The sequence below is a fragment of the Sprattus sprattus genome (assembly GCF_963457725.1).
Source record: "Sprattus sprattus genome assembly, chromosome: 15".
Taxonomy (NCBI): domain Eukaryota; kingdom Metazoa; phylum Chordata; class Actinopteri; order Clupeiformes; family Clupeidae; genus Sprattus; species Sprattus sprattus.
Window position 1 is genome coordinate 19,471,352 of NC_137913.1, and position 21,852 is coordinate 19,493,203.

The 21,852-nt window shown below is 41.4% G+C and overlaps 1 protein-coding gene across 1 annotated transcript; it reads right to left on the minus strand.

Annotated features, from left to right (window-relative positions):
* Nucleotides 1–2,279: 2,279 nt before the first annotated feature.
* tacr1a (tachykinin receptor 1a) lies at nt 2,280–16,780 on the minus strand (the record flags this gene model as incomplete). Its single annotated transcript, XM_080852802.1, has 5 exons — nt 2,280–2,610; nt 3,252–3,448; nt 5,780–5,930; nt 11,343–11,525; nt 16,380–16,780. 5 exons carry the CDS (start codon nt 16,778–16,780, stop codon nt 2,280–2,282), a joined length of 1,263 nt encoding a protein of 420 aa, XP_080708928.1.
* Nucleotides 16,781–21,852: the final 5,072 nt, after the last annotated feature.

The following is a 21,852-nucleotide window of genomic DNA, read 5'->3' on the forward strand; positions in this document are numbered from 1 at the left end:
ATTGAGTATTTGAGATTCCCACTGTCTGTCAACCCTGTCTCCTTTTCCTTTATCTGACTCTCTATCACATACAAACACACAAACAGACTGACCAAATAGTGCGACAGATGATTCACACACAATACTTTGGTGTTTATGGTAGTTGGAGGAGGCCTTTACATGTGTTGTACAAAACCATGCATCTATACAGGGCACACTTTGGTCCTTACACAGCAGTGCAGCATCAAATGTGTTTTATTCATCCACTATTTGTTCTGTATTCTCGTCAGCCACATCTCGTCCATGCAGGAACACACACATCCCACAACAAACCTGGGAGGAGTCCGGTAGAAGATTACGACTCATTTTTCCACACCTTGGCTGTCACGTGTGTGTGTGTATGTGTGTGTGTTTATGTGTTGCTTGTGACTGCACAAACAAAAAACAAGCTGTGAAAACAACTCCCCAAGATATAATGCTGTGCTAAACATAGTCACACCTTCAGCAGTGATCCTTACATAGTCCTGTTTGGTAAAGCTCAGCAACTGGTAATATGGACGAGCAGCACCTCAGAAGACTTCGACTTCGTTCACCATCTTTATGCTCTAACCCGGACTGCTGTTCATTCTTCTCACTTCCCTCAAACAAGGTCTGCTACTTTACACCATATACACACTCATGTATTGAACTACATGGTGCAGCTCCAACAAACCGTATTCTTGCCTGTGGTATGTTAAAACAGTGTCTAATGCACACACATCCTTGGTGTTCACTGCATTTGAGGTAAGTGGTTTTGACAGAGATGTTCTTCTGTTGAACGTGCTTCGAGTGAGTTCCAGAGGCTGTTATGAGCACACAAACCGCAGTTTGAAGCCTACCAGCTAATTGATATGGTTATAAATATACATTCAGACAACAAAGGTCTCACTGCACATACAACATCACACAGCAGTGACTAGCAGTCAGGGGCGGAGTGGCCATCGGGAGCACCGGGATTTTTCCCGGTCGGCCGGTAGGCCAATAATCTCTCGAGAACCAGCCTGCAGGCCGGCCTTCGCAGCCGTCGCATCAAATTCATGAGCGGCCCATTTGAATATACGTCAAATCCTGGTCCCGGGAAAATCTCTAAATTCTCCGAGAGTTACAAAATTGAGCAGTCCAACCAGTATTTATAGCACTATTTGTCTCTGTACATCACACCTATGGTGTGTGTCAAACTCACTCCCATCAATCCAACCTTCTGATTTTTGTTTAGCCTCCTATATTGATGTAATTCTTTTTATTCAGACGCTCCATTACTTTCATGACCACAAATATAAATTGGCCAGCGATTTAATTCGTTTTTTTTTTTGTTGAATGTAGAATAGTCGGTGCAAAGCATCATGGGAAATGCGTATCGTTCTGCCTTTATCAAGTGAACCTAGGGAGATAAATTAGCGGCTATCAGGGAGAGATAGCAGGTGAAGCGGGCCTGATGGAGGGACATAAGAGAAAGGAGAAAGGAGGGGGCAAAAAGGCCAGACTGAAAAAGAGGCGGATGCTGGAGGAAAGTGCATCAAAATGTACAAGAATTACGGATTTATTCAACCAGCCGTCAACTAGGTGCGAGTGAGTTGACATGACACATTGTTGCGAATTAGCATAACATTTGAGCCAATACGGGACGCGATTTGTTCCGTATTTCCATAAGTATATACAAATACACTGTCACTGTCATGTCTGTCACCCACACATCAACTATAAATCTAACAATAATGATCAAAAGCCGCCCGTTTGTTTCTGTAGTTGATATATGGGAGGTGGAGGGGATGCGGGTTGGGCCAGTTGTGGGCACGTTGTGGGCACGTTATGGGCCGGTGGTGGGCCGGTGCAGTCAGAATTGTCCCGGTGGATTTTTGTGTCCCACTCCGCCCCTGCTAGCAGTAGACTAGGGATTATGAAACCAAGTATCCAGAATTTTGCTGTGTGTGTGTGTGTGTGTGTGAGAGAGAGAGAGACACTGTGTGTGTGTGTGTGTGTGTGTGTGTGTGTGTGTGTGTGTGTGTGTGGTTCATCAATGCCTACAGGAAATGAAAATGTCCAAAAGCTTTAATTCTGCCTAGAGAGGGTGACTGTGCAATGGTGCCCTTGGTGGATTCATCCTGCCTAGTGAATATGCTGTTTCAGCAGAGTTCATCAGATGGGTTCGCACATTGGTGATATACACAGCGGTGACACACGCACATACGCGCACACACACACAAACATTGAATGCGATGGTGGGTGTGCGGAATCTGAGTGTGTGAGGAGCAAAGAGGAGGCTACTCAGGCAGGTTGTTGCTGGAGTAGAAGCTGGAGGTCTCCGACACGGTCTTGGAGACGCTACGTGAGGAGGAGCCGTTGGAGGCCAGGTCTGCCGAGGTCCGCCGAGCAGCCACGACTCCCCTCACCGCGCAGACACACGCTCCAGCCCTGGCGTCTTCGTCGATGCCCTGCGGCAACACTGTTGACATGGTGGTCTCCATGCGGCTGGTCTTGTACATGCTGGTCTGCGTTTGGAGGTAGCGGACAGACTTCAGCTCCAGACCCTCGTAGGAGCCTTCAGGCACAAACGGGCACCAGCGGAATGCCTGCTTGAAGCCGGCACGGAACCTACAGAAAATAACACGGAAAGGCAGAGGAGGCCGGTCAAGTTTAAAGATCTGAAATCCCTCCCCGGGATTTTGTGTTGGCTGTTTCGTCTTTGCGAATTAGCAGAGTTCCTGTGCCAGGAAGAGGACCTAACAACACAAACATGCTAGCTCAGGAGGTGGATCCTCTTCACTGAGCCAGCAGTTTTCTGCTGTTAGTTCAACCTCGTGGCCTCCAGTAATGAGCTTCAAGTTCTCAACACACAGATGTCGCAGTATTGTTGGTGCATTACATGTAACCTCAAGAAACCCACACCTGTTTCCACTGAGTTAAATTGCTATAATACTTTCTCACTTAATTCTCACTTAATGTTACAATACTTTCTTGCTACTATGTGATAAGCTTACCAGAGACAACAGTCTTAATTCTGTTTTCAAAATAATGCTGGGAGATATAGTGGTGCAAAACAGGTGGATCTAAGGGAGCGTGTCCTGTCATACATTTCATAAATAACACTAGATTTACTATGACAATGTCACATTCAATGGCATCAGTTGTTAGTAGGGCAAAATGTACCCAGAGGAAAATTATTATGGACCTCTTTCCTGGCTATGTAATGGTGACAGAGGGCTGTAAATGCTTCCAGTTTAGCATGAAATTACCTGTCATTCAAACAACAGTAGATGATGGGGTTGTACATGGTTGAGCTCATTGCCAGCCACATAATGGCCAGGTACACCTGTTGGATGAACGTCCTCTCCAGCAGGCTGGGGAAAAAGTGGCCCAGGAAGAAGTACACGTGGAAGGGGAGCCAGCAAACAGCAAAGGTGCACACCACCACAATCATCATCTTCACCACCTTCAGAGAGAGGAAGACACAGAGAGAGAGGTCAAGGCGACAGAAGGATAATTGGAGTTGAGAACCATGAAGTTGTGATGAGTCTGGAGTTTAGAGTTCCTGGAGGAAAGAGCGAGGATCTTTCAGCACAGCATGTGGCCAGCACAGCCAGGAGGTCTGATGTGCAGCTAACACTTAGTCATCAGCGGAAGGTGGTCGGCACAACTAAGCAGGTGCCTTGCTGAGTTTACAGAACGTAGACAGAACCATGGATTTTCTAGGGACAGCCAGCATGTTCGAAGTCTAGATGCATTTTTTGATAGACTTTGTAAAATATAACACAAGCTTTCTGAGTAAATTTTGCCCAAGCTGTAGTATATCACTTTTGACAGACTGAGTATTTTGCTTATCTAAGATCACTAACGTACAAATTATTGAATGTTTTGTAGTGTTTTATGTTTGAGAAATGAGGGAAACTACCTCTTGTGGTGCAACAATATAAAAACATTTGTTTTTAGATTATGTTTTCTAGGGTCTGAGAGCGTACAATACAAGGCTTGCTCGCCATGACTTGAAGGATTATTGTGTAGAAATATGGACAAAGCCTGTAGCTTCTCAACATGGGAGTTCAGATTCTAGATTGAGACCGTTAGTCAAGGACTTGTCATGTTGAAAGGGATATTTCAAACTGCCCTGCTCTGAATGAGCCATTTATCATTAAGTTATATTGGGTACTGCCCACACTATGTCATTTTTGACAAATGTATTGGCTAGTGGCAGTGGAGAAGTGCTAGTGTGTGGGAACTAATATGATGTTTTTCTGGACTCAGCAGCTAAAAGGTATTCTTCCGGACAACATCCTAAATTGCGTTATCCATGAGCCTTGCCAAGGCTACATTACAGTAGATTTGCAGATTGAATTGGCACATTGTGCTCTGCAGGTAGCAGCATTAAAGTAACCTCAAGGTCTATACAAGGCAAGGGAAGCCAGATTGATAACAAAACAAAAGTGGGGACATCACTTCTACTTCCTGGGGTATGATAATGAATTGTATATTAGTCTTGACCAACATAAATGCACAATAACACTTCATCTTTACTCACCTGTGTGTCTAGTATCACTTTAACCAATGAATGCACTGTAAAACATATGACGTAAAAACTACAGTAGGTTATTGGTAGCTGTTGGCCAGTAACAGTGTAGTTCCTTTCTAGTATTTTATCGGCATAGTATTCACAGTAAGAAGAAGCCTACTGCAGGTTTCACATTAAGTCTACTGAATACTGAGGAAAGTCAACAGTAAGTCACTGTAATACTTTTTTATTACTTTCATTACCTTTTCTTTACGCCATCAAGGCTTGTTTTTTAAATTCTGTCATTCAAATTCATGGGAAGATTGGAATAACAAGCTGCAATTCATTCCGTAGCTCAACAGGTAGGGCAGTTGATAAAGGAGTGTAGGGCACCACCAAGGTCATGGGTTTGACTGCTGAGAGATGCATAATGAGTCTGTATGGTACTTGTGCTCTTGCTTTATTAAATAAAATAGACTGTCGTTCACAAACCAAAATGTAAGCACTGTAGCTTCTTTTTTGGATGTAGATTCTACATATCCTATTCTTGTTAATTGTTAACACATGTACTCTTCATGTACTGTGCCTATATATATACCTATATATATATAAATGTGAAATTCAAAAACACATGTACTGCACCGTAATCAGACATTCAGCTTAATATGCATTGTGCATCAGTTTATATGGTCACACTTTTGAGTGCTATGCAAATAAGACCTTCGTACATGGGTCATGGGTTGAAGCAGATATATGGAAATGTTCTGAGTTCTAACCTGATTTATTAACTTATATAGCTTAATTATCACAAATGTAGCCTCGGAAGAAAAATGTATATGGTGAATAAGTCATGATATTTCTGCTTGTGACAGGACTCAAGACGGTTAAAAACTAATGAATTCACCTAATCATTCAGTTTTTTTGTCTTATTACCCTTCATCTCAATGCCCAGAGTTGACTCTCTCTACTTACACGGATATCATGATGTTTCATAGATGATTGTCTTGCAATGTATCGAGTATTGCAATACCACTGTTATCATGGGCAAAGTATTGTGATAGTATTGTATCATGAGTTACTCTGTGATTCCCACCCTAATACAAATCACATTAAAAAACAGTGCAGATATCACACAAGTATCACACAAACAGTGTGTCCAACCACAGACTGCTTTCGGGTCTCTGCTGTCCTGTCCTATCTCTTAACCTAATCACGTCCAACCACAGACTGCTGTGGGCTCTGAGCCCTCTGCCCAGTCAATGGGACAGACATCAGTACCTTGCGTTTGGCGATAAGCTGCTCCTTGTAGCGATCGGACGAGTCCCCTGGGATCTCGCTGGCCCACAGAGTGAGCCCAACCTCCAGGTAAGCACAACCCATCACCAGTAGGGGCAGGAGGTAGATCAGCACAGCCAGCAACACATAGTAGCTATGAGCAATGAGAGATGGAGAGAGGACAGAATGACAAACCATGTGGAAAAGACACAGAGAGTAATTAAATACTACGAAACAAACGTGAGATAAGCTGGTACAGAAATAGGAGATAGCTACTAATATTTGCAATCTAATCTAATAAGGACTATGTAATTGTATTTTTTAAGTGTATTAAAGTATGATTAACGCTCCACCTGCCACACAAAGGCTCTCTGGGGAACCTGCACTGCTGAATCATTTTTTAAACAGAATACCACAAACAACACACATTGAAGTAGACAGTGAATCTAAGAGGAGGAAGGATGTGGAAGAGCGATAAACCACCTGAGCACGGTTTCTTCTTCGCCCTCAGAATTAAACATGATGTGGGTAATTCCACCAGGTGTCAATTAGGTGAAGATGCCTGACAGTGAAGGATTGATTATGACTTATTTCAGGCTGATTTAAGAGTGGAAATGTTATTATAAATAATGGACTTCGTTTCCTTTCTGTATGAAATAGGGCTTCCTGCCCGTCTAGGGGCTCAGTGCACAAATTAATATGTCATAGAGGCACAGACAGAGTGGGTGGAGAGAGTGTGAAGTGCAGACAAGGCAAAGAGCACTTTGGACTGAAATTTTTCATTATAGTTTTCTATAAAAAGAGAAAGATTGACTCATTCAGTGCAGGGCAAATCCTAGACGATCCTGAAGCAAACAACTCATAATCAGAATTACTGTATGTGCAAGGGTCACTTCCTATCTGTTTCTACATTGTTTTTCCTGCATGTAGAGTGACCAGATGCAAACAGACCCAATGTGGGATGAGTAGTAAGTTTGTGCAGGACAATGTTACCAACGGCGAGAGTTAACCCAAAACTTCGATTATATCTGTCTATTTAACTTAAAACAAAATGTTTGTATGCTGCCTTTCGGCTCGTAAACACCTGTGTAAGTTTGGCTTTTGTGACGGAGTTCACTGGCCATGCATCTGCAGTTTGAATGACGGCGTCACGGCCCCTTAATGACCTTCCTCCAATGCTGTCTTCTCAGCAACTGGATGAAAGCCATTCTTTAGGAAAAGCTTGGCTATTTTGGGTATGAGCCAGGCTGCTGCTTTTGATGTAGTGCTAGTAAATAGAGGAGGAGAAGTTTTATCTGCAACAGCGTAAGTGGATCGTGCTGGGCGGATTAAAAAACTAAACGCATACATGTGTTCTGATTTCTGACAATAAGAAATGAAATGACATTATCTAAACATGGGACAAAGAATCAAAATGCCGTGACACTTGGTCACCCTAACTGCATTGTTGGGGCCTTGGGAAGGCAGCCATTTGAAACATAGAGTCAAGATGAACACAGTGGCAATGTCATTTAGATTGGGTCCATCAACTAGATTACATTTTTTCAGGAGCTGTATTGAAGACAGTAGGAAAAACAACCATATATGTGTGAAATTGATAATTGCTTCTTAGTAATTACGGTTGAATGTTGAGAAAATAAGAGTCCTCAGGGGTAAAGTTGAAGAGGAGAACAAACGAAAGAATCTCCCTGTCTGCATCCTTAGAGTTTCCTTTTATGGTCTAATATGTAATCAGAAGTAATTAAAGGCTGTCTTACAATGTGAGAAATGGCTGATATTTCAGTGATACAACAAGCAGGTCTCCAACAGTGTGTGATTTTAGCATATCATTTTACGTGGTGCCTCATTTTATAAAAATTTGTTTTAATGGTTTTCATTACAACTGAATGGGAATGAATTTTGATGCTACTTCATTTGGTGCTTTTCCTAAAGACTAAAGGGATTAACTCGATGCAGACTGAAGTAGGCAGAGCTAATTCAAATAAGTCTATTTTCATATGTGGAGCGCTCAAAGAAAGGAAATGGACGACCTCTCTCACACACTAAGCTTATGAGGTGAACTGTTCTTTCACTCGTCTCCCAATGGATTACCCTGCTGGCACTAGTAGGCGCTTTAAAAGCCATTTCTCTTCCCCTAAAATGCAGCCTGCGTGGATTGCCAAACCCTTGCTGTGCCCATGTTACTAGCGCGGGTGGAGGACGGAGAGATATGACGCTGTAGAGCACACCGCACAAACACAGGATGCCACTCTTTTCACTGCATACTGATGATATCGCACCAAAACTATTTACAAGCATGGGCAGTGAGTTCCATAAAGCACAGGTACCAGCACAGGTATTTTGTATACATATATGTAATAATTCTGTTCTAAATAGTTCTAGTTCTGAATTATTTTGTGCAGGGGTAATGTTCATTGGAAGTGAGTAAGTGAATAATTTGTGGTTGTAGATAAATATGCTGTGTTGGTATACTGTATTACAAAATCAATAATTTATCTGAAGCATGAGGTATATCAGGAGTATACCATTGTCTCTCATACGTATATTTCTGATTAAATATATACACCACTTCCGCATATACCGCATAAGCATCCGGGTGCTGGCATTACAAACACATCTCTCTGGAGAGAATGATACTGACTGAATGAAAAAAAAAGATGTTGGGGAGTTGAGGTGAAAATGAAACAAGCAGACTAAAACGCCTGGTTGCAGCTCTGGTGGCTGGTCAGGATTTTTATGGCAATTTGCAAAAATCAGTGCCGCACTGAGCGCACTGCCTCAGCATGCCCAATGAGCCGCTCTCTCTCTCTCTCTCTCTCCCACAATCATCACTCAGCTCCCCTGCCTGCCTGCTGCCTCTGAGCGGGCGGGGGAAATGGGGGACGGGGCGCCCTAGGGGTCACCGTAGAGACATCTGTGTCGTGGAGGATGGAGATGCGCTGCGCTCAGGGCTCTGGCTCCATCAAGAAGCTGTCAGCACCCGCTTATCAACAAACTCCTGTCACACATCCACTGGGCCATGGCAGGGATATCACAGACACTGGAGGTGTTTTTTTGTTTCGTTTGTTGTCTTCGGCATGTTTCATGCCGTGCCACCAGTGTTACAAGCTTTCGAGGGAACTCCTGCGATGGCCCCCTTTTACTGTCCGTGTGGGTGTTTGCACATTGACATTGCATCAGCTCTGCAGCTTCCCTGCGTTATGAGGGAGATGAATGAGGTAGCAGAGGCAGCCTGACACCCTGCATAATGTGGCCTGACTTGCCAAAACTGTTCAAAGGCTTCAAAACTGTTCAAAGAAGTTTGCAAGTTGGGGGGGGGGGGCTAGGTGTGTGTTTGTGTTTGTGTGTGTGTGTGTGTGAGAGAGAGAGAGAGAGTGTGCTTGTTCTCTACGTGAGACAGAAGAGAGAATGATACAGAAACAAAGAGACTGACAGTGAAGTTTATTTATGTATATGTCTGTGTGTGCGGTGACAACTTCAGTTGAAATAAAATAAATAAACTGAAGCGAAGAAGATAGTTTTTTTTCGAGAAATTGGCAAAAGAGAGGGGAGTAGTGGGAGAGATAGAGATTGTGTGTGTGTATGTGCATGTGTGTGTTTGTATGTGTGTATATATGTTTGTGGATGCGTACAATTGTGTGCGCTTTCGGACAAGTGTGCCTATGTGTCGGGAGAATTTTTGTGCAACTCTTGGTCAACTTTTAGTAATCAACCTCTGCACTATTTATAGCAGATGAACACTGAGTCCGTGGGTCCAAGCTAATGTGGTCAGTATGAGCACAGACAGACAGTGGCTATGGCTCGGCCCTGGAGTCCGCCCCAATCAGACATGTCCATTAGCTCTCATCCCACACACACACACACACACACACACAAACACAGACACAGACACACCCAGACACACAGACACACAGACCAACACACACGCGCGCAAACACGCAAATACACACACACACAAATAAACACGTATGCACACAACTGAGTTACTGTAGCTCTCAGGCTCGGGCCACTTAACCCACAAGTGCCAGTCATTATAGTTTCATTAAAATAGTAATAAGGACAACAGCTATTCCAACACGAACATTGTTTTGTCTTGCTGCTATTCATCACAGACAATCAACGTGGGAAGCTCAGCCAACTGCCAAACAATGCCACTTGGAGACAAAATGGTGGAAGCACCACAGACAACCTGTGGTTAATATTCTGAACTGGTTTCATTAATTCTGTAAAAAGCAGAATGGTGTAGTGTGTGTGTGTGTGAGAGAGAGTGTGTGTGTGTGTGTGTGAGAGAGAGCGACAAAGGGGGCAGGGAGTGAAAGCAACTGAGTGTTATGTGTGAGTGTGACGAGATGTTTGTGCGCTTGAGGAACAGACAAACAGAAAGAGTAAGACGGTAAGCTTACACGTGTGAATCTGTATGTGTAAACCCTCTTTGTTCCCATGTTTATTCAAGTGTCCCCCCACCCCACTGCCTGTTGCATTAGAAGATTGCCTAAAGATTTACACCTCGGCTCAAAGTGTTATTGAGCCTCATTGTGCTTTGAAGCCATCCATCACAAGTCAACATGTGCCATGGTGTATTAATAGGGAAGATCTCAACAGCTGAGAAAAAAAAACATTGGACTCCAGCGCGTGATGGCACCATTTCACAACAACAATAAAGTGGCACATTGCAACAAAAAAAAACTAAATGAAGATGAAAGATGGAAGATAATTAGCCATCTAATAAAAGGAGACAGGCACATATCACACTGAGATGGCTTTGACGCTCCTCAGCCTGAACCAAAATTCCATGCTGATAGATAACCTTCTCAGTCTGTATGTAGAGCCAGCAGGGGGTTTAATTCAATTCCTATTTTTGCGCTTTAATAAACACAGACACCACATGGTCACTGGCCCCCTTACATTTTTATCATCCACTTATTTCCCACTGCAGACAAACTCATCACTAAGGGCCAGGCGTTTGTGGTTGATCATGCATGCCTCTGCATATGGTGAGAATTCACGCCTCTAAATTGAATGCGTGAAGGCATTGTGCTCGCATAGTTATTTAGAGGCAGTAAGCTATCTCTCTTAAGCCTAAGCATGTGTTTTACTGTTCGTGATCAATGGAATGAGATTACACTTAATAAAAACACTCAGTCTCTTTTAAAAAGAGTGCAATTAAAAAAATAAACACAAAAAAATTAAGAGAGATTCCACTTAGCGGAAGGCTGAAATAGGGGTAGAATTTTAAACAGTGTTGTTCAGCTCTATATTTTGTTAAGGACAAAGTAAGACTAGAGACAAAAGTCCATTTCAACGGAGTCCTTCAATGGTTTACCATTTTATCATGAAGTAGTCCCATTCATTCGTAGAGCAGCTAGTCAAGTTAACTCGTGGTTCGCTACAAGGCTGTTTAAGAAAACATGTAGAAGGAATAGTTAAGCTTGGCCATATCTGTATTCATTCTGTATGCTCTCTGTTGCTACGCACTTATAAATGCATGACTTTACAGTCATAACAGTCTACTAAAGGCACATGTCTCAAAATCTATTGATATGCAGTCTGACACCTGAAAACTTACATCTTCTCAATGTACTCCGGCCAGTCGATGTAGCACACAACACGTCCGGGGAAGTAGCCAAGGTCAGAGTAGTAAAACTGGGGAAAAGCCAGCAGAAGAGCCAGGACCCAGATTACGCCGATTACCACCATGGTCTCAGTGGCTGTCATCCGCTGTTTGAGGGGGTGGATGATAGCCATGTACCTGTCCAAGGAAGGAATGGGAAAAACTGTTCAAAATTGCATACACCACCTCTATCAGCAACTTCTCCAGACTGAAAAGTGAGAGAAAAGCAGGCTTCCACTTGTTGCAAGGATGAAATCATCCTGTTCACAGGACTACTGATATACACACTTGGAAATCTTTTCAAATCTAATAGGTGATACACAGATGGTGGGTGAGTTATACGTATCACTGCAGTAATACTATTCCTCTCCCAGTATAATGGAATTTGGTTCCTTCCTATTCAACCACCAGAGTCAATTACGTTTGATCACTAAACTGATGCATAGAGGTATTAAATGGACATTTTAGAAACACTGATTTGAAGGGATGCAGGTCTCCCGTGGTTTGTCAGTACAGCACAATTTGGAGTTTGATGGCTGAATATATGCACTGACATTAGTTGCCCAGCTTTTTTCTCCAAAGGAACTTGCAGGTGGTCCTGTCCTGTCAAATGGGAGACGGAGGAGTTTTGCGTGAGAGATCAGGCTATGGGATGGGAGAACAAAGTTACGACAGCACATCAGGGGTCGACTTAGCATGACTCAAACAAACGCTGAGCAGTCAGAGGAGGACATGGACTGTGATGGCACAGTTAGGTCAGACCATGGCAGGAAAGCGCTTTGAGGTCTTTTATTTGTTAGGAAAATGTAAACAGAGCTAATTTTATTGTGCTTGCTTCTGACTCTCTCTTCTCTTTCTTTCTTCCCTTCCGAGATAAAGAGATAATTTCAATTGTTATTGGCGCTATATAAATAGAATTTAATATACTTGAATTTCAATAAGTAACATTCAGAATGGGGTTTCAAGAAGAGATTCGCTAGATGACAAGACAAGACAGATGGTCCTGGGAGACCTGGGCTCAGTCCTCTTGAGAGTAATGCTAGAAAAGTTAGAAGGGAAAGGTGAGGAAATATTTCTCCATAAACGACAGGTGGCTAATTGCCCCTGGGACAAGGACATTTTATGGTTGTGTGGGTACATAATTTGTCACGCATTGCTGATATTTAAACAGTGAATGAGCTGTGAATTCAGTTGAGGATAATATGAGAGGATCCTCTCAAGGAATCCTTACACAAACCTCTGTCTGTACAGAGTCAAGAGGACACTTTTTACATACTATGCGAACAACTGAACGAGGATCTAAATGAAGGATCTTAAGGCAATTTGTCCAGCCGTCTCCAAAAAAAACCCCATTATAGGTAATAATAGCACTGAGTTTACAAAACAACAGAGATTGTTCCAGTTCTGCAGACCTGTCTTCTTTGAACATTCTAATAGAACTGCAGCAAGGCCTCATCAGTGATTAAGGGTGCCGACACAGATTCTTTAATCATCTATTAATGCCTGTTTTGCCATCTGTAATGCCTTTACCCAAGTCTTGCTTACTTGCATTAGCTGCCTTTTCTCTGGGCTGTACATCACTTAGAGTAACTATTTCATCTTGAAGAGACTTTTGAGATTTTTATGCTGGTAATTATTTGAACAATATTAAAACGAATGCTTAGAAACCACATTAAAGCATCTTCTAAAGCATATATTACAAAATATTGTGCCTCAATGAACTGAATTAATTGAACACCTGTCTATATAAGGTCTCACAATTGATGGTGTCAGAGTGAAAACTAAGCCATGGGGTTGAGAGAATTGCCCATAGACCTGTGAGACAGGACAGTGTCAAGACACAGAAGCATACAGAACAGAAAGAAAATTCCTGCAGCATTGAAAGTGTCCAAGGGCATATAGAAGCCTCAATCATTCTCAAATAGAAAAGATTTAGAACCACGATATGTCTTCATAGATCTCAAGGCACCAGACAAAATGAGTAACTGGGGACAAAGGGACTTGATAAGACAGGTAACCAAGAACCCAATGGTCACTATGAATGAGATCCAGAGTTCCTTTCTGGAGATGGGAGAACTCACTACAGGAGGATAACCAACAGTGAATCACTTAACCAATCAGGCCTTCATGGTAGAGTGGCCAGAATGAAGTCTCACTAAAAGGCACATGACAGCTCACTGAGAGCACCTGAAGAACTCTCAGACTATGAGAAGCAAAATCCTCTGGTCTGATAAAACTCAGATTGAACCACGTGTGGTCTGTCTCTGCCAAAGATTTTTTATAAAGCACTACTTTTGCTGTTACAAACCTCAACACTGGCACTAAATTGCTGGTAGAATTCATATGTTAATCTGATTAATCTAAAATCGTCCAACTGACAAATTCAAAATGGTGGATGAAACTTGATAGAATCAAAACTGTGTTGAAAGGCAGACAACAGCTACAAATAAAACACTATTTTATTTCATATAATCCTGTCCAATGAATCAAGTTGGATTCAAATGTGTTTTCCCTATTTGAGCCAAAACATTGATTAACAGTGGAGAAAAACTGACCAAGGAGATGCAAGTAATCTTCTCAGGGAGGAGCTTGAATCAGCATGAAATGGATGAATAAAAGTAAAACATAGACGTACATAGTAGCAAATGCCGGACAGACATTGAGAGTGCCCCCAAGGCACAGAAAATAATTCAATAGTTCAGTGAGATGCAGGCAGTAAAGTAATAATGGGGTTAGGGGAGGGGGTAATCGAGGAGTGAATGCTAACAGCTTTCTCATTCTTTATGTTGTTTGGGTTGCAAAATGTCATTACAGTCCCTGTTTTCCATGGCCCTTTTGTCTCTGCAGGGGGGGATTTTTTATTTCCCTATGATTAAGTCCAACAGGAATAAACTAATGAGTTGTGAAAAGGTCCATGGCCTGGGATGCTACAGAATCATGACTAATTTCGATTCCAGTACCACAGAATCGCTGCTGTAGGCAACATCCCCTCTTTATCAGGGTGATGGGCATTTTCCCTGACAAATGTGAAACAAAATGCCTCCTTAAGGCATGACACATGCAACAGGCAAGCTCCTGGGTGCATCCGCTGCTGATGACATGGATTTCCTGTGTGTGTGTGTGTGTGTGTGTGTGTGTGTGTGTGTGTGTGTGTGTGTGTGTGTGTGTGTGTGTGGGTGTCTGTGTGGATGTGTGTGGGCATGTATGTATGTGGTTGCATACATGTAGAAGGAGGGTGTGGGAGGCTACAACAGTGGAACAATGCTCCTTCCATTGGCATAATGTTTTCTCAAGTTAAGGGACAAACTGAACAGGTAGAAAAGAACTGAGAAAACAAGAGCATAAATGTGCGCTTCTGTGTCGTCATCATTGATGTAAGCTGCGCCACATCGGTGCCGAGGCTGACAACTGGTATTCGCGCGAGGAAGTGACAGCTTTAGTGCTATTTGCGAAAGTGAGCAGAGCTGCGTGTGAGATGGTGAGGTGATGACTCAACGGCGGCGATGGCAGCAGCAGATGTTGTATCTGGGAGAAAGCGGCATTAACCATGTTAGCAAAGGGAATATGGAAGGGCTTTGCACAGCCATTATCAATTTCCATCAGGGCTATCCATTGAGCACTGGGGGAAAAAAACATCTCAAGCAGGCTTGAAAAACAAACAAGCAAACAAAACAACAACAAAAACATTCATGTGAAAGCCGTATTTAACTAGTCTGGTTATAGGCAGATTATGTCTCTTTAGCATTTTCATTATAAATCAAAAAATTGCAGTTTTCTCCTCAATTGAAGTGAAATCATGTGGCTATAAAGGTGATATGTCTTGTCTTAAGATGTCTTAAGATGGCTGGAAGTAACACCTGAGCACCAGCATGATATGCAACTGATGAGGGACTAGTCTATGGTCTCCTGCCATCTCACACTGCATTTTCCCCCTCCAAGCTCTAACTCCCGAGGGTAATTGAATTTTAAAAAATGTTTAAAGGTCAAGTTTATGCTGCTGCATGCGCATAGGAAAAAAAGGGGAAGGTGCGAGTGAATTATAGTGTATTGCCTCCTGTGCACGCAGTCAGAGGGTAAAGGGTAAATAGACTGCAGGGTTGTGGATCACTGTAGGATCTGTCTGAGTAAAGTCTGTCTTTGAGAGTTCACAATGAAATTTGGGATACTTCTTGGTTATTTTAAACCAGACCACACCGTTAAGCAGGTGGAACTGATCAAGTGATGCAAGACATGACTCAAGGCAACATGTGTATTAGAAATGGAAGTATTCAGTGTACTTCAGCAGCTGGGGCTTTATCTGATGCGTAATTCATTTTCACCATGATAAGGACAAACTGTAAGCCATGCTGTCTCAGAGGCTCTTGCCAACAAACAAATGTGTGCGCACACAAGACACTCCTTGCATACAAAGTGAGCCCTTCTCCTAGCCTTGCAGAGAAAGCAAGCCATCACGATGATGAATCTGGTGTTACCAGAAGGATGACAGATAACCAGTCGAAAAACGTTGGAAGCTGAACCCCAGCTATAGCTGTGACCATCCATACAGCACTTTGTTTCCCTTGAGCATTGGTGAGAACTTCATTTTAGTTTCATGAACATATATTGCATGTCAAAGATGATGGGTTGGCTCGTGGAGAAGCTGGAATGTATGCTCATGCAAATGACTATTCATTATTTAGCTCTAGTTTACTAATATGCAAAAATAACACCCAATCCATCACTTTGAACACCTTGACACATACATGATTGTCATTAATGAGATTTTCAGTTAACAAAAGACACATCTAATTAATTTCAGAACATGAACTGAACTCTCTGAACTCTTTGCCCTTATAAGCAGGGCGGTAATTAGCAACTTCCACTGTCAATTATCTGCTATTAAAAATACTACAGCCTGTTAAAAAAGACCATATGGTTCCAAATTCTATATATATTCTAGAATATTCTAAAGGAAATGTAAATTCCAAGGACAACTTAATACAGGAAACTTACCTGTCTAAAGCAATCGCTGTCATGGAATAGATACTAGCAAAAAGGGCAGCGATGGGAAAGAAGTTGTGAAAGCGACAGTAACCCAGGCCAAAGTACCAGTCATTGTGCGCTCCATAGATGAAGTTGATGACTGTGTTGAAGGCTGACATAGACGCTTCGGCAAACGCTAAGTTCACAAGAAAGTAGTTTGTCACAGTTCTCATGCGTTTGTGTGCTAGAATGATCCATATTACCACTATGTTTCCCACAACGGATACGATGATGATGAGGCTGTAAGCGAGTGCCCAAAGAGCCACTTTCCAAACGGCTTGTACAAATTGGTTCTCATAATTTGTGTCGTTCGTCTCCGATGACTTTGTCCAGTTGCTTGATGAATCAGTTGCATTAAAAAGTGGATCCATTTTCCCAGTTTATACATTTGATATTAATACTTTTGTCGTCTTGTTATTTTCGCCAAATGAACCATAATTTGCTTCTTAAAATAAGCGGTGACAGTACCACCTAACATAACAGCAAATTCCTAATAACTGATACATCCTAAGGTTCCAAAAGTATTTGTAGAACATTGTAGATTTAATATTCGCCAAATATCAAAACTTTGCAGAGAGAAAAACAGCGCCAAAATCGTAGACTATCCTCGATGTTTTCCCCTCATGAAATCGGATGGGGTTTCTTTTACGAGACACGAAGACAACTGTCATAAAACAGTTGCTCTGCCAGCTTCAGGTTACCAGTATGACTGCAACATGCCTTTCTCTCATCTGCCACTGCCAGAGCCAGGTTACGACTGTATCCACTCTCTCTCATCACCAACTGAGGTCCTATATCAACGCAGCCGATCAGAAACGCCACGGACGTATGCGTGAGAAAGTAGCTGTCAGCATAGCTTTAAAAGCACCATCCAGCTGTAATTGTCACATGAAAGCATAAAGCAAATAAATATCCCGCATATAGCCTAGTATATATCAGTATGAAAGGAAACATTTTGAAAATGCTAAAATCATTGCATCCTTTCCTTTGACTTCAGTTGTAGTCTATAGCCTATTGGACAGAATGTATATCGTTATGTTGCATGATTTTGAAATGTATTTGCCTTCGAGAAGAGAGCGTCTTTTATTTGTCTTCGGGGGTGATTGTGACATTCAGAATGCCTGTACTGAAATTGGTTAACTACGATTCACGTTGCTTTCAATATTTCATTTCACTACTAAAAGGGCTACCAGTAACTTTTCATTTCAGTAGGCCTACTGTCATGCATGGGTATTTGAGCCTTCGTCTCATTGTTACTTGCACCACAACCGATCAATAGGCCTGGTAGATATAATTCAGTGAATTCAATTGTTCATTACACCACCTGGCGGTTTTTTGTTGTAGCCTAACATATGTCAACGCAAAATACCCCCCCCCCCCCCCCCCCCCCCAAAAAAAGATGTCCTTACAAATACCATATTTGCCATTTCAAAGTAAATATTTCACACGTGCCATTTTGAGCACTGAAGAATCAACAGCATCGGAAACACACTCATAGCGAAGATTTGAATCATTTGTTCAGTCATTAGGCTAGTCCACTATTCATTTAATTAATATAATATGCCCCACTGACCAATTAGACTATTTTGGTGCAGTTCTGTTAGGGTGTTAAATACCTTATAGCCTACCTCAGAAGTTCAGCTAGACATTTGTATTCAAGGGAGTGGCTTTGGTACTGCCATATATCTATAGTGTAGGCTGTATCATTCACAAAACCTTCCTCTGTGCTTGTTTTGCTTCCTCATCCTTTAGGTTATCCTATATTGCACTCCTCAATGAAGTTAATTACAGTCTTATCATTCTTTCATTACACTCTTAGACTAAGGTTTTAAAGCAAGAGAAGGTCATAAGAAATGCTGGACAATCTCTGTCAGCTCAAATTGGGTCGGTCACTGTCATTTATCAGTCAGTTTTCCATGCTGTCCACCTAATGTATTATTGGAGCGGAACACAACATCCCAAAATAACGAGGTTCCGTCCGTAGACTAGGTCTTCTATAGACTGTCAGTGAAGAGAAATCCAAAACTTAATTTCACACTCCAACTGCTCGAGAAGCAGTTAGGCTACATTCTAGCATAATAGGCTGAGAAGAATGGCCATAACCAGAAGATCTCTAGATAGCTTCCATGATTTAAGAGAGGTAAACACTTTCCTCAGCCCACTGCTCCTTGTACGGAAAAGTGAATGTATGTTTTGAAGCAACCTTTCCTCATGTCATGCAAGGGAAATTCAATCTGGAGGGAGTCAATGCTTAGCTGCATTCCACAGAAAACTCACTCAGCAGTTTTATAGCACAAGGAGGTCCGTATATCTAGAATAACATGCTAACATCTCCTTTTTGCTCAATAGTTCGCAAAAATTCAGGCTATTTGTCCTTTGCTAACCACTGCATTTCTTCTTGCCATTGCAAGTATGATGTACTATATAAGCCTAGGGCAAAGAGAACAAATGTCTGTAAACGGTATATGTGACAGACAGATTCTATGAGACAATGGTATTTCTTGCCATTTCAAATTGACGACATCATGGAACAGGCTTCATTGTTTAGTATTGCCAGTTGGTCCTGGTCTACATTGCTTGACTGTCTATGTTTTTTCACCCAGCAGTGATGGCCTGTGTGAGCATCCTCTGCACAGGACTGTCTGCAAAATAGGGTCCTTGTTACATATCCATAATTCATTACTAATATATTATTGAATGTTACACATATAATAAGACATCCTATATTCTAAACACATTCTCATGTATTGGAGTGTCACTCAAGGGATTGTTCTTGCTATCCTTACAAAAAGCCCTGGTTTAAGACATGCAGCAGAGAAAGCATTTTGAGAAATGTAATTACATCCACAGCCCCACCTGAAAGATAATCAGCAGCTTTTTAACTATTTTGGTGAGGTAACAAAAAGATGATCTGTGCATCAGTGACACACAAACGCAAAGTTTCACATCAGCACAATGGACACTTCAATGACATTTAATATCACTAGTCTGCTGCCAATGAGTGTTTGTATTTGAGTATTATTGTTCTTCTGTGAAAGTTTTCTTGTAACATCAATCTGTCACAAGACACACGTTTACATTCCAAAGACTACTTTGAATGGTCATGAGAGACACTCTTTGGTCATGTTGTTGTGCTTGTATTGCAAATTTAAATGAGCACTATAGAAAGGATGTCCGATATCCAATACAAAATGGCAATGTACAGAGGTAGGTAAAGAAGAATGTTCTAAAACAGTATCTGAGGGTTAAATGAAACCCAGAACAGTTTTGGCGAATGTCCTTTCACAGTTGTGTAAACAAAGAGGTTCTGACTGGTGCACTCATGACATAAATCATGACCATCTCTAACTTCTCATGCATATACAATCAGAGGGCTTTAAAGGCACTTCTTACACTAATCACATCCTTCAGTGCTGCATAATAGAAGATATAGTGCCCTTTCAATTAAATATCTGAAACATGACTGCCAATGATGTTTCCCGATTTATCACCTCCACATGCATTGAAAAGTAATTACTGAAACAGCCATAAGCCTGGTAGGCTAACAAAGAGAACCATGTAGAAAAACATATCCTGCATATCCAATATATCCTGTGTTTGGAGTTGGATAAAATATCAATTTTTCAGTTTGATTTAATTTGATCTCAGAAGCATGGACAGATTTCCCTGGCCCTTCCCTAATAGTCTCAGAAACCCACCAGGCAGAACAAAAATCCTATAGGCATACTTTCACAAAAGTGCACTTAAAATCTGAATGTTGCAGTTGCGTCCGACTCCTCTATATCTTTAGCGCGACCTAAAGCTAAAGGAAGCTAAATGTTAGTTAATTAAAAAGTCACTAAGGCACGCACAGTAAGATAACAGTAAGTCTAAGAGTAAGGCCACACTAAGCCGATTTTCATACTTTCCGGAACGTATTCGGGTTTAGTCAATCGCTGCCAGACAAAGCTGTGCTGCGCTGTTCTACGGCCACACACACCCATTGAAACTGGTGAATATGCTGTAGTACATATGCAAGGCCTGTTGGTGGCGCTGTGAAGGGTGCTACCGGAAATGGAGAAGGAGACTCGTAGAAGAAGACGACAAGTTACAACTAGTTATGTTGGTGCAGACAGTTCAGTTTGTCGCCAAGTAGTTGACCATACTGTGCCTTATACATTTCCTATGCTTAAATCATCATTGTTCGACCTGTATGTGATGCATTATGTGCATACCTAATGAAAGTAAGGGTTTTCATGAAGTTGCTACTGTGATAGATCGTGTGTATTAAATACCACATTTTGGGCTACCTTCTAGTGCTATTAGTAGTGATTAGCACGCTAAGCGGAGATTTAGCTATGTTCTGTTCTTATGTTGATGGGTCAATGACGTGCCATACTGATTTTTGCTTCCAGTGAAAATTTCTATCACATACTTGTACAAAAATACGTTTTTTATTGTATATATTCATTAATCATACATCATTCTCCCTCATCACTATCCATATTTGTGTGAAAAATACAAAATTGGTAGACTTTTACACCATTAAAGAGTGAAATGTCATGCGGTAAAACGGAAGCCAGTTTTTTTTTTTAAGACAACTGCTTTTAAAATGACTAAAAAGGTTTAAAATTCATCAACTTTGGTCTTTGGCATAATTTTAAATATGTACAGAATAGCCCTTCAAAATATTGATAGGATATATCTTGAAGAAATACCATTAATATCTAAATCACTTTGTTCCGCAAAGACAGATTTCCCTCAATGTCATGTGGTAAAACAAAATTTGGAAGCCATTTTGTACTTTAGAAATATGACTCATATCATGTGACCTGTGATGACATCACTCAGAGGACCCCTGAGGACAACTACAGTTGGAGGTAAGTTCAAAATGTGCTCCTATATTTAAGTTATTATCACCTTTTTCAGGTGACATACAAAGTGTCACAGATTTGAGCGTCATGCGGTCAAACGTCAAAAAAGTGTTGATAACGTTAAAAATGTAAAACATTTTGATTTACACATGAAATTTAAAGTTTATAGGTCAAGGTCAAGTAAAGTGTGGTGAATAGGTAGCCATGCAACTGCCTGTTAGGAATGAAAATGATGCAATCCGTCATGCGGACAACCAAAAAATGTCATGAAAATGTCATGTGGACAAACGTTTTTCCATATGACATACTGTTTTACCACATGACAGAGAATATTTTAAACGGAATTATCTTTTTCTTTCCTAAATATTTTAATACTTTGTGAAGCTTGAACAATTGTTCTTAATTACTTTTAACATATTTAATACATTTTTGTATATTTTAAACATTATTTCACATTTTTACAGATGCCTCTTTCCAGTAAAGAGAGGGGTGCACGTTTCCGTGCAAAGATCAGGGCAGATCCTGCTGCTAGAGAGTAACTGTGAAAGTATATGATGGTAGTATATGATAGTATATGAGTCAGTCAGTTA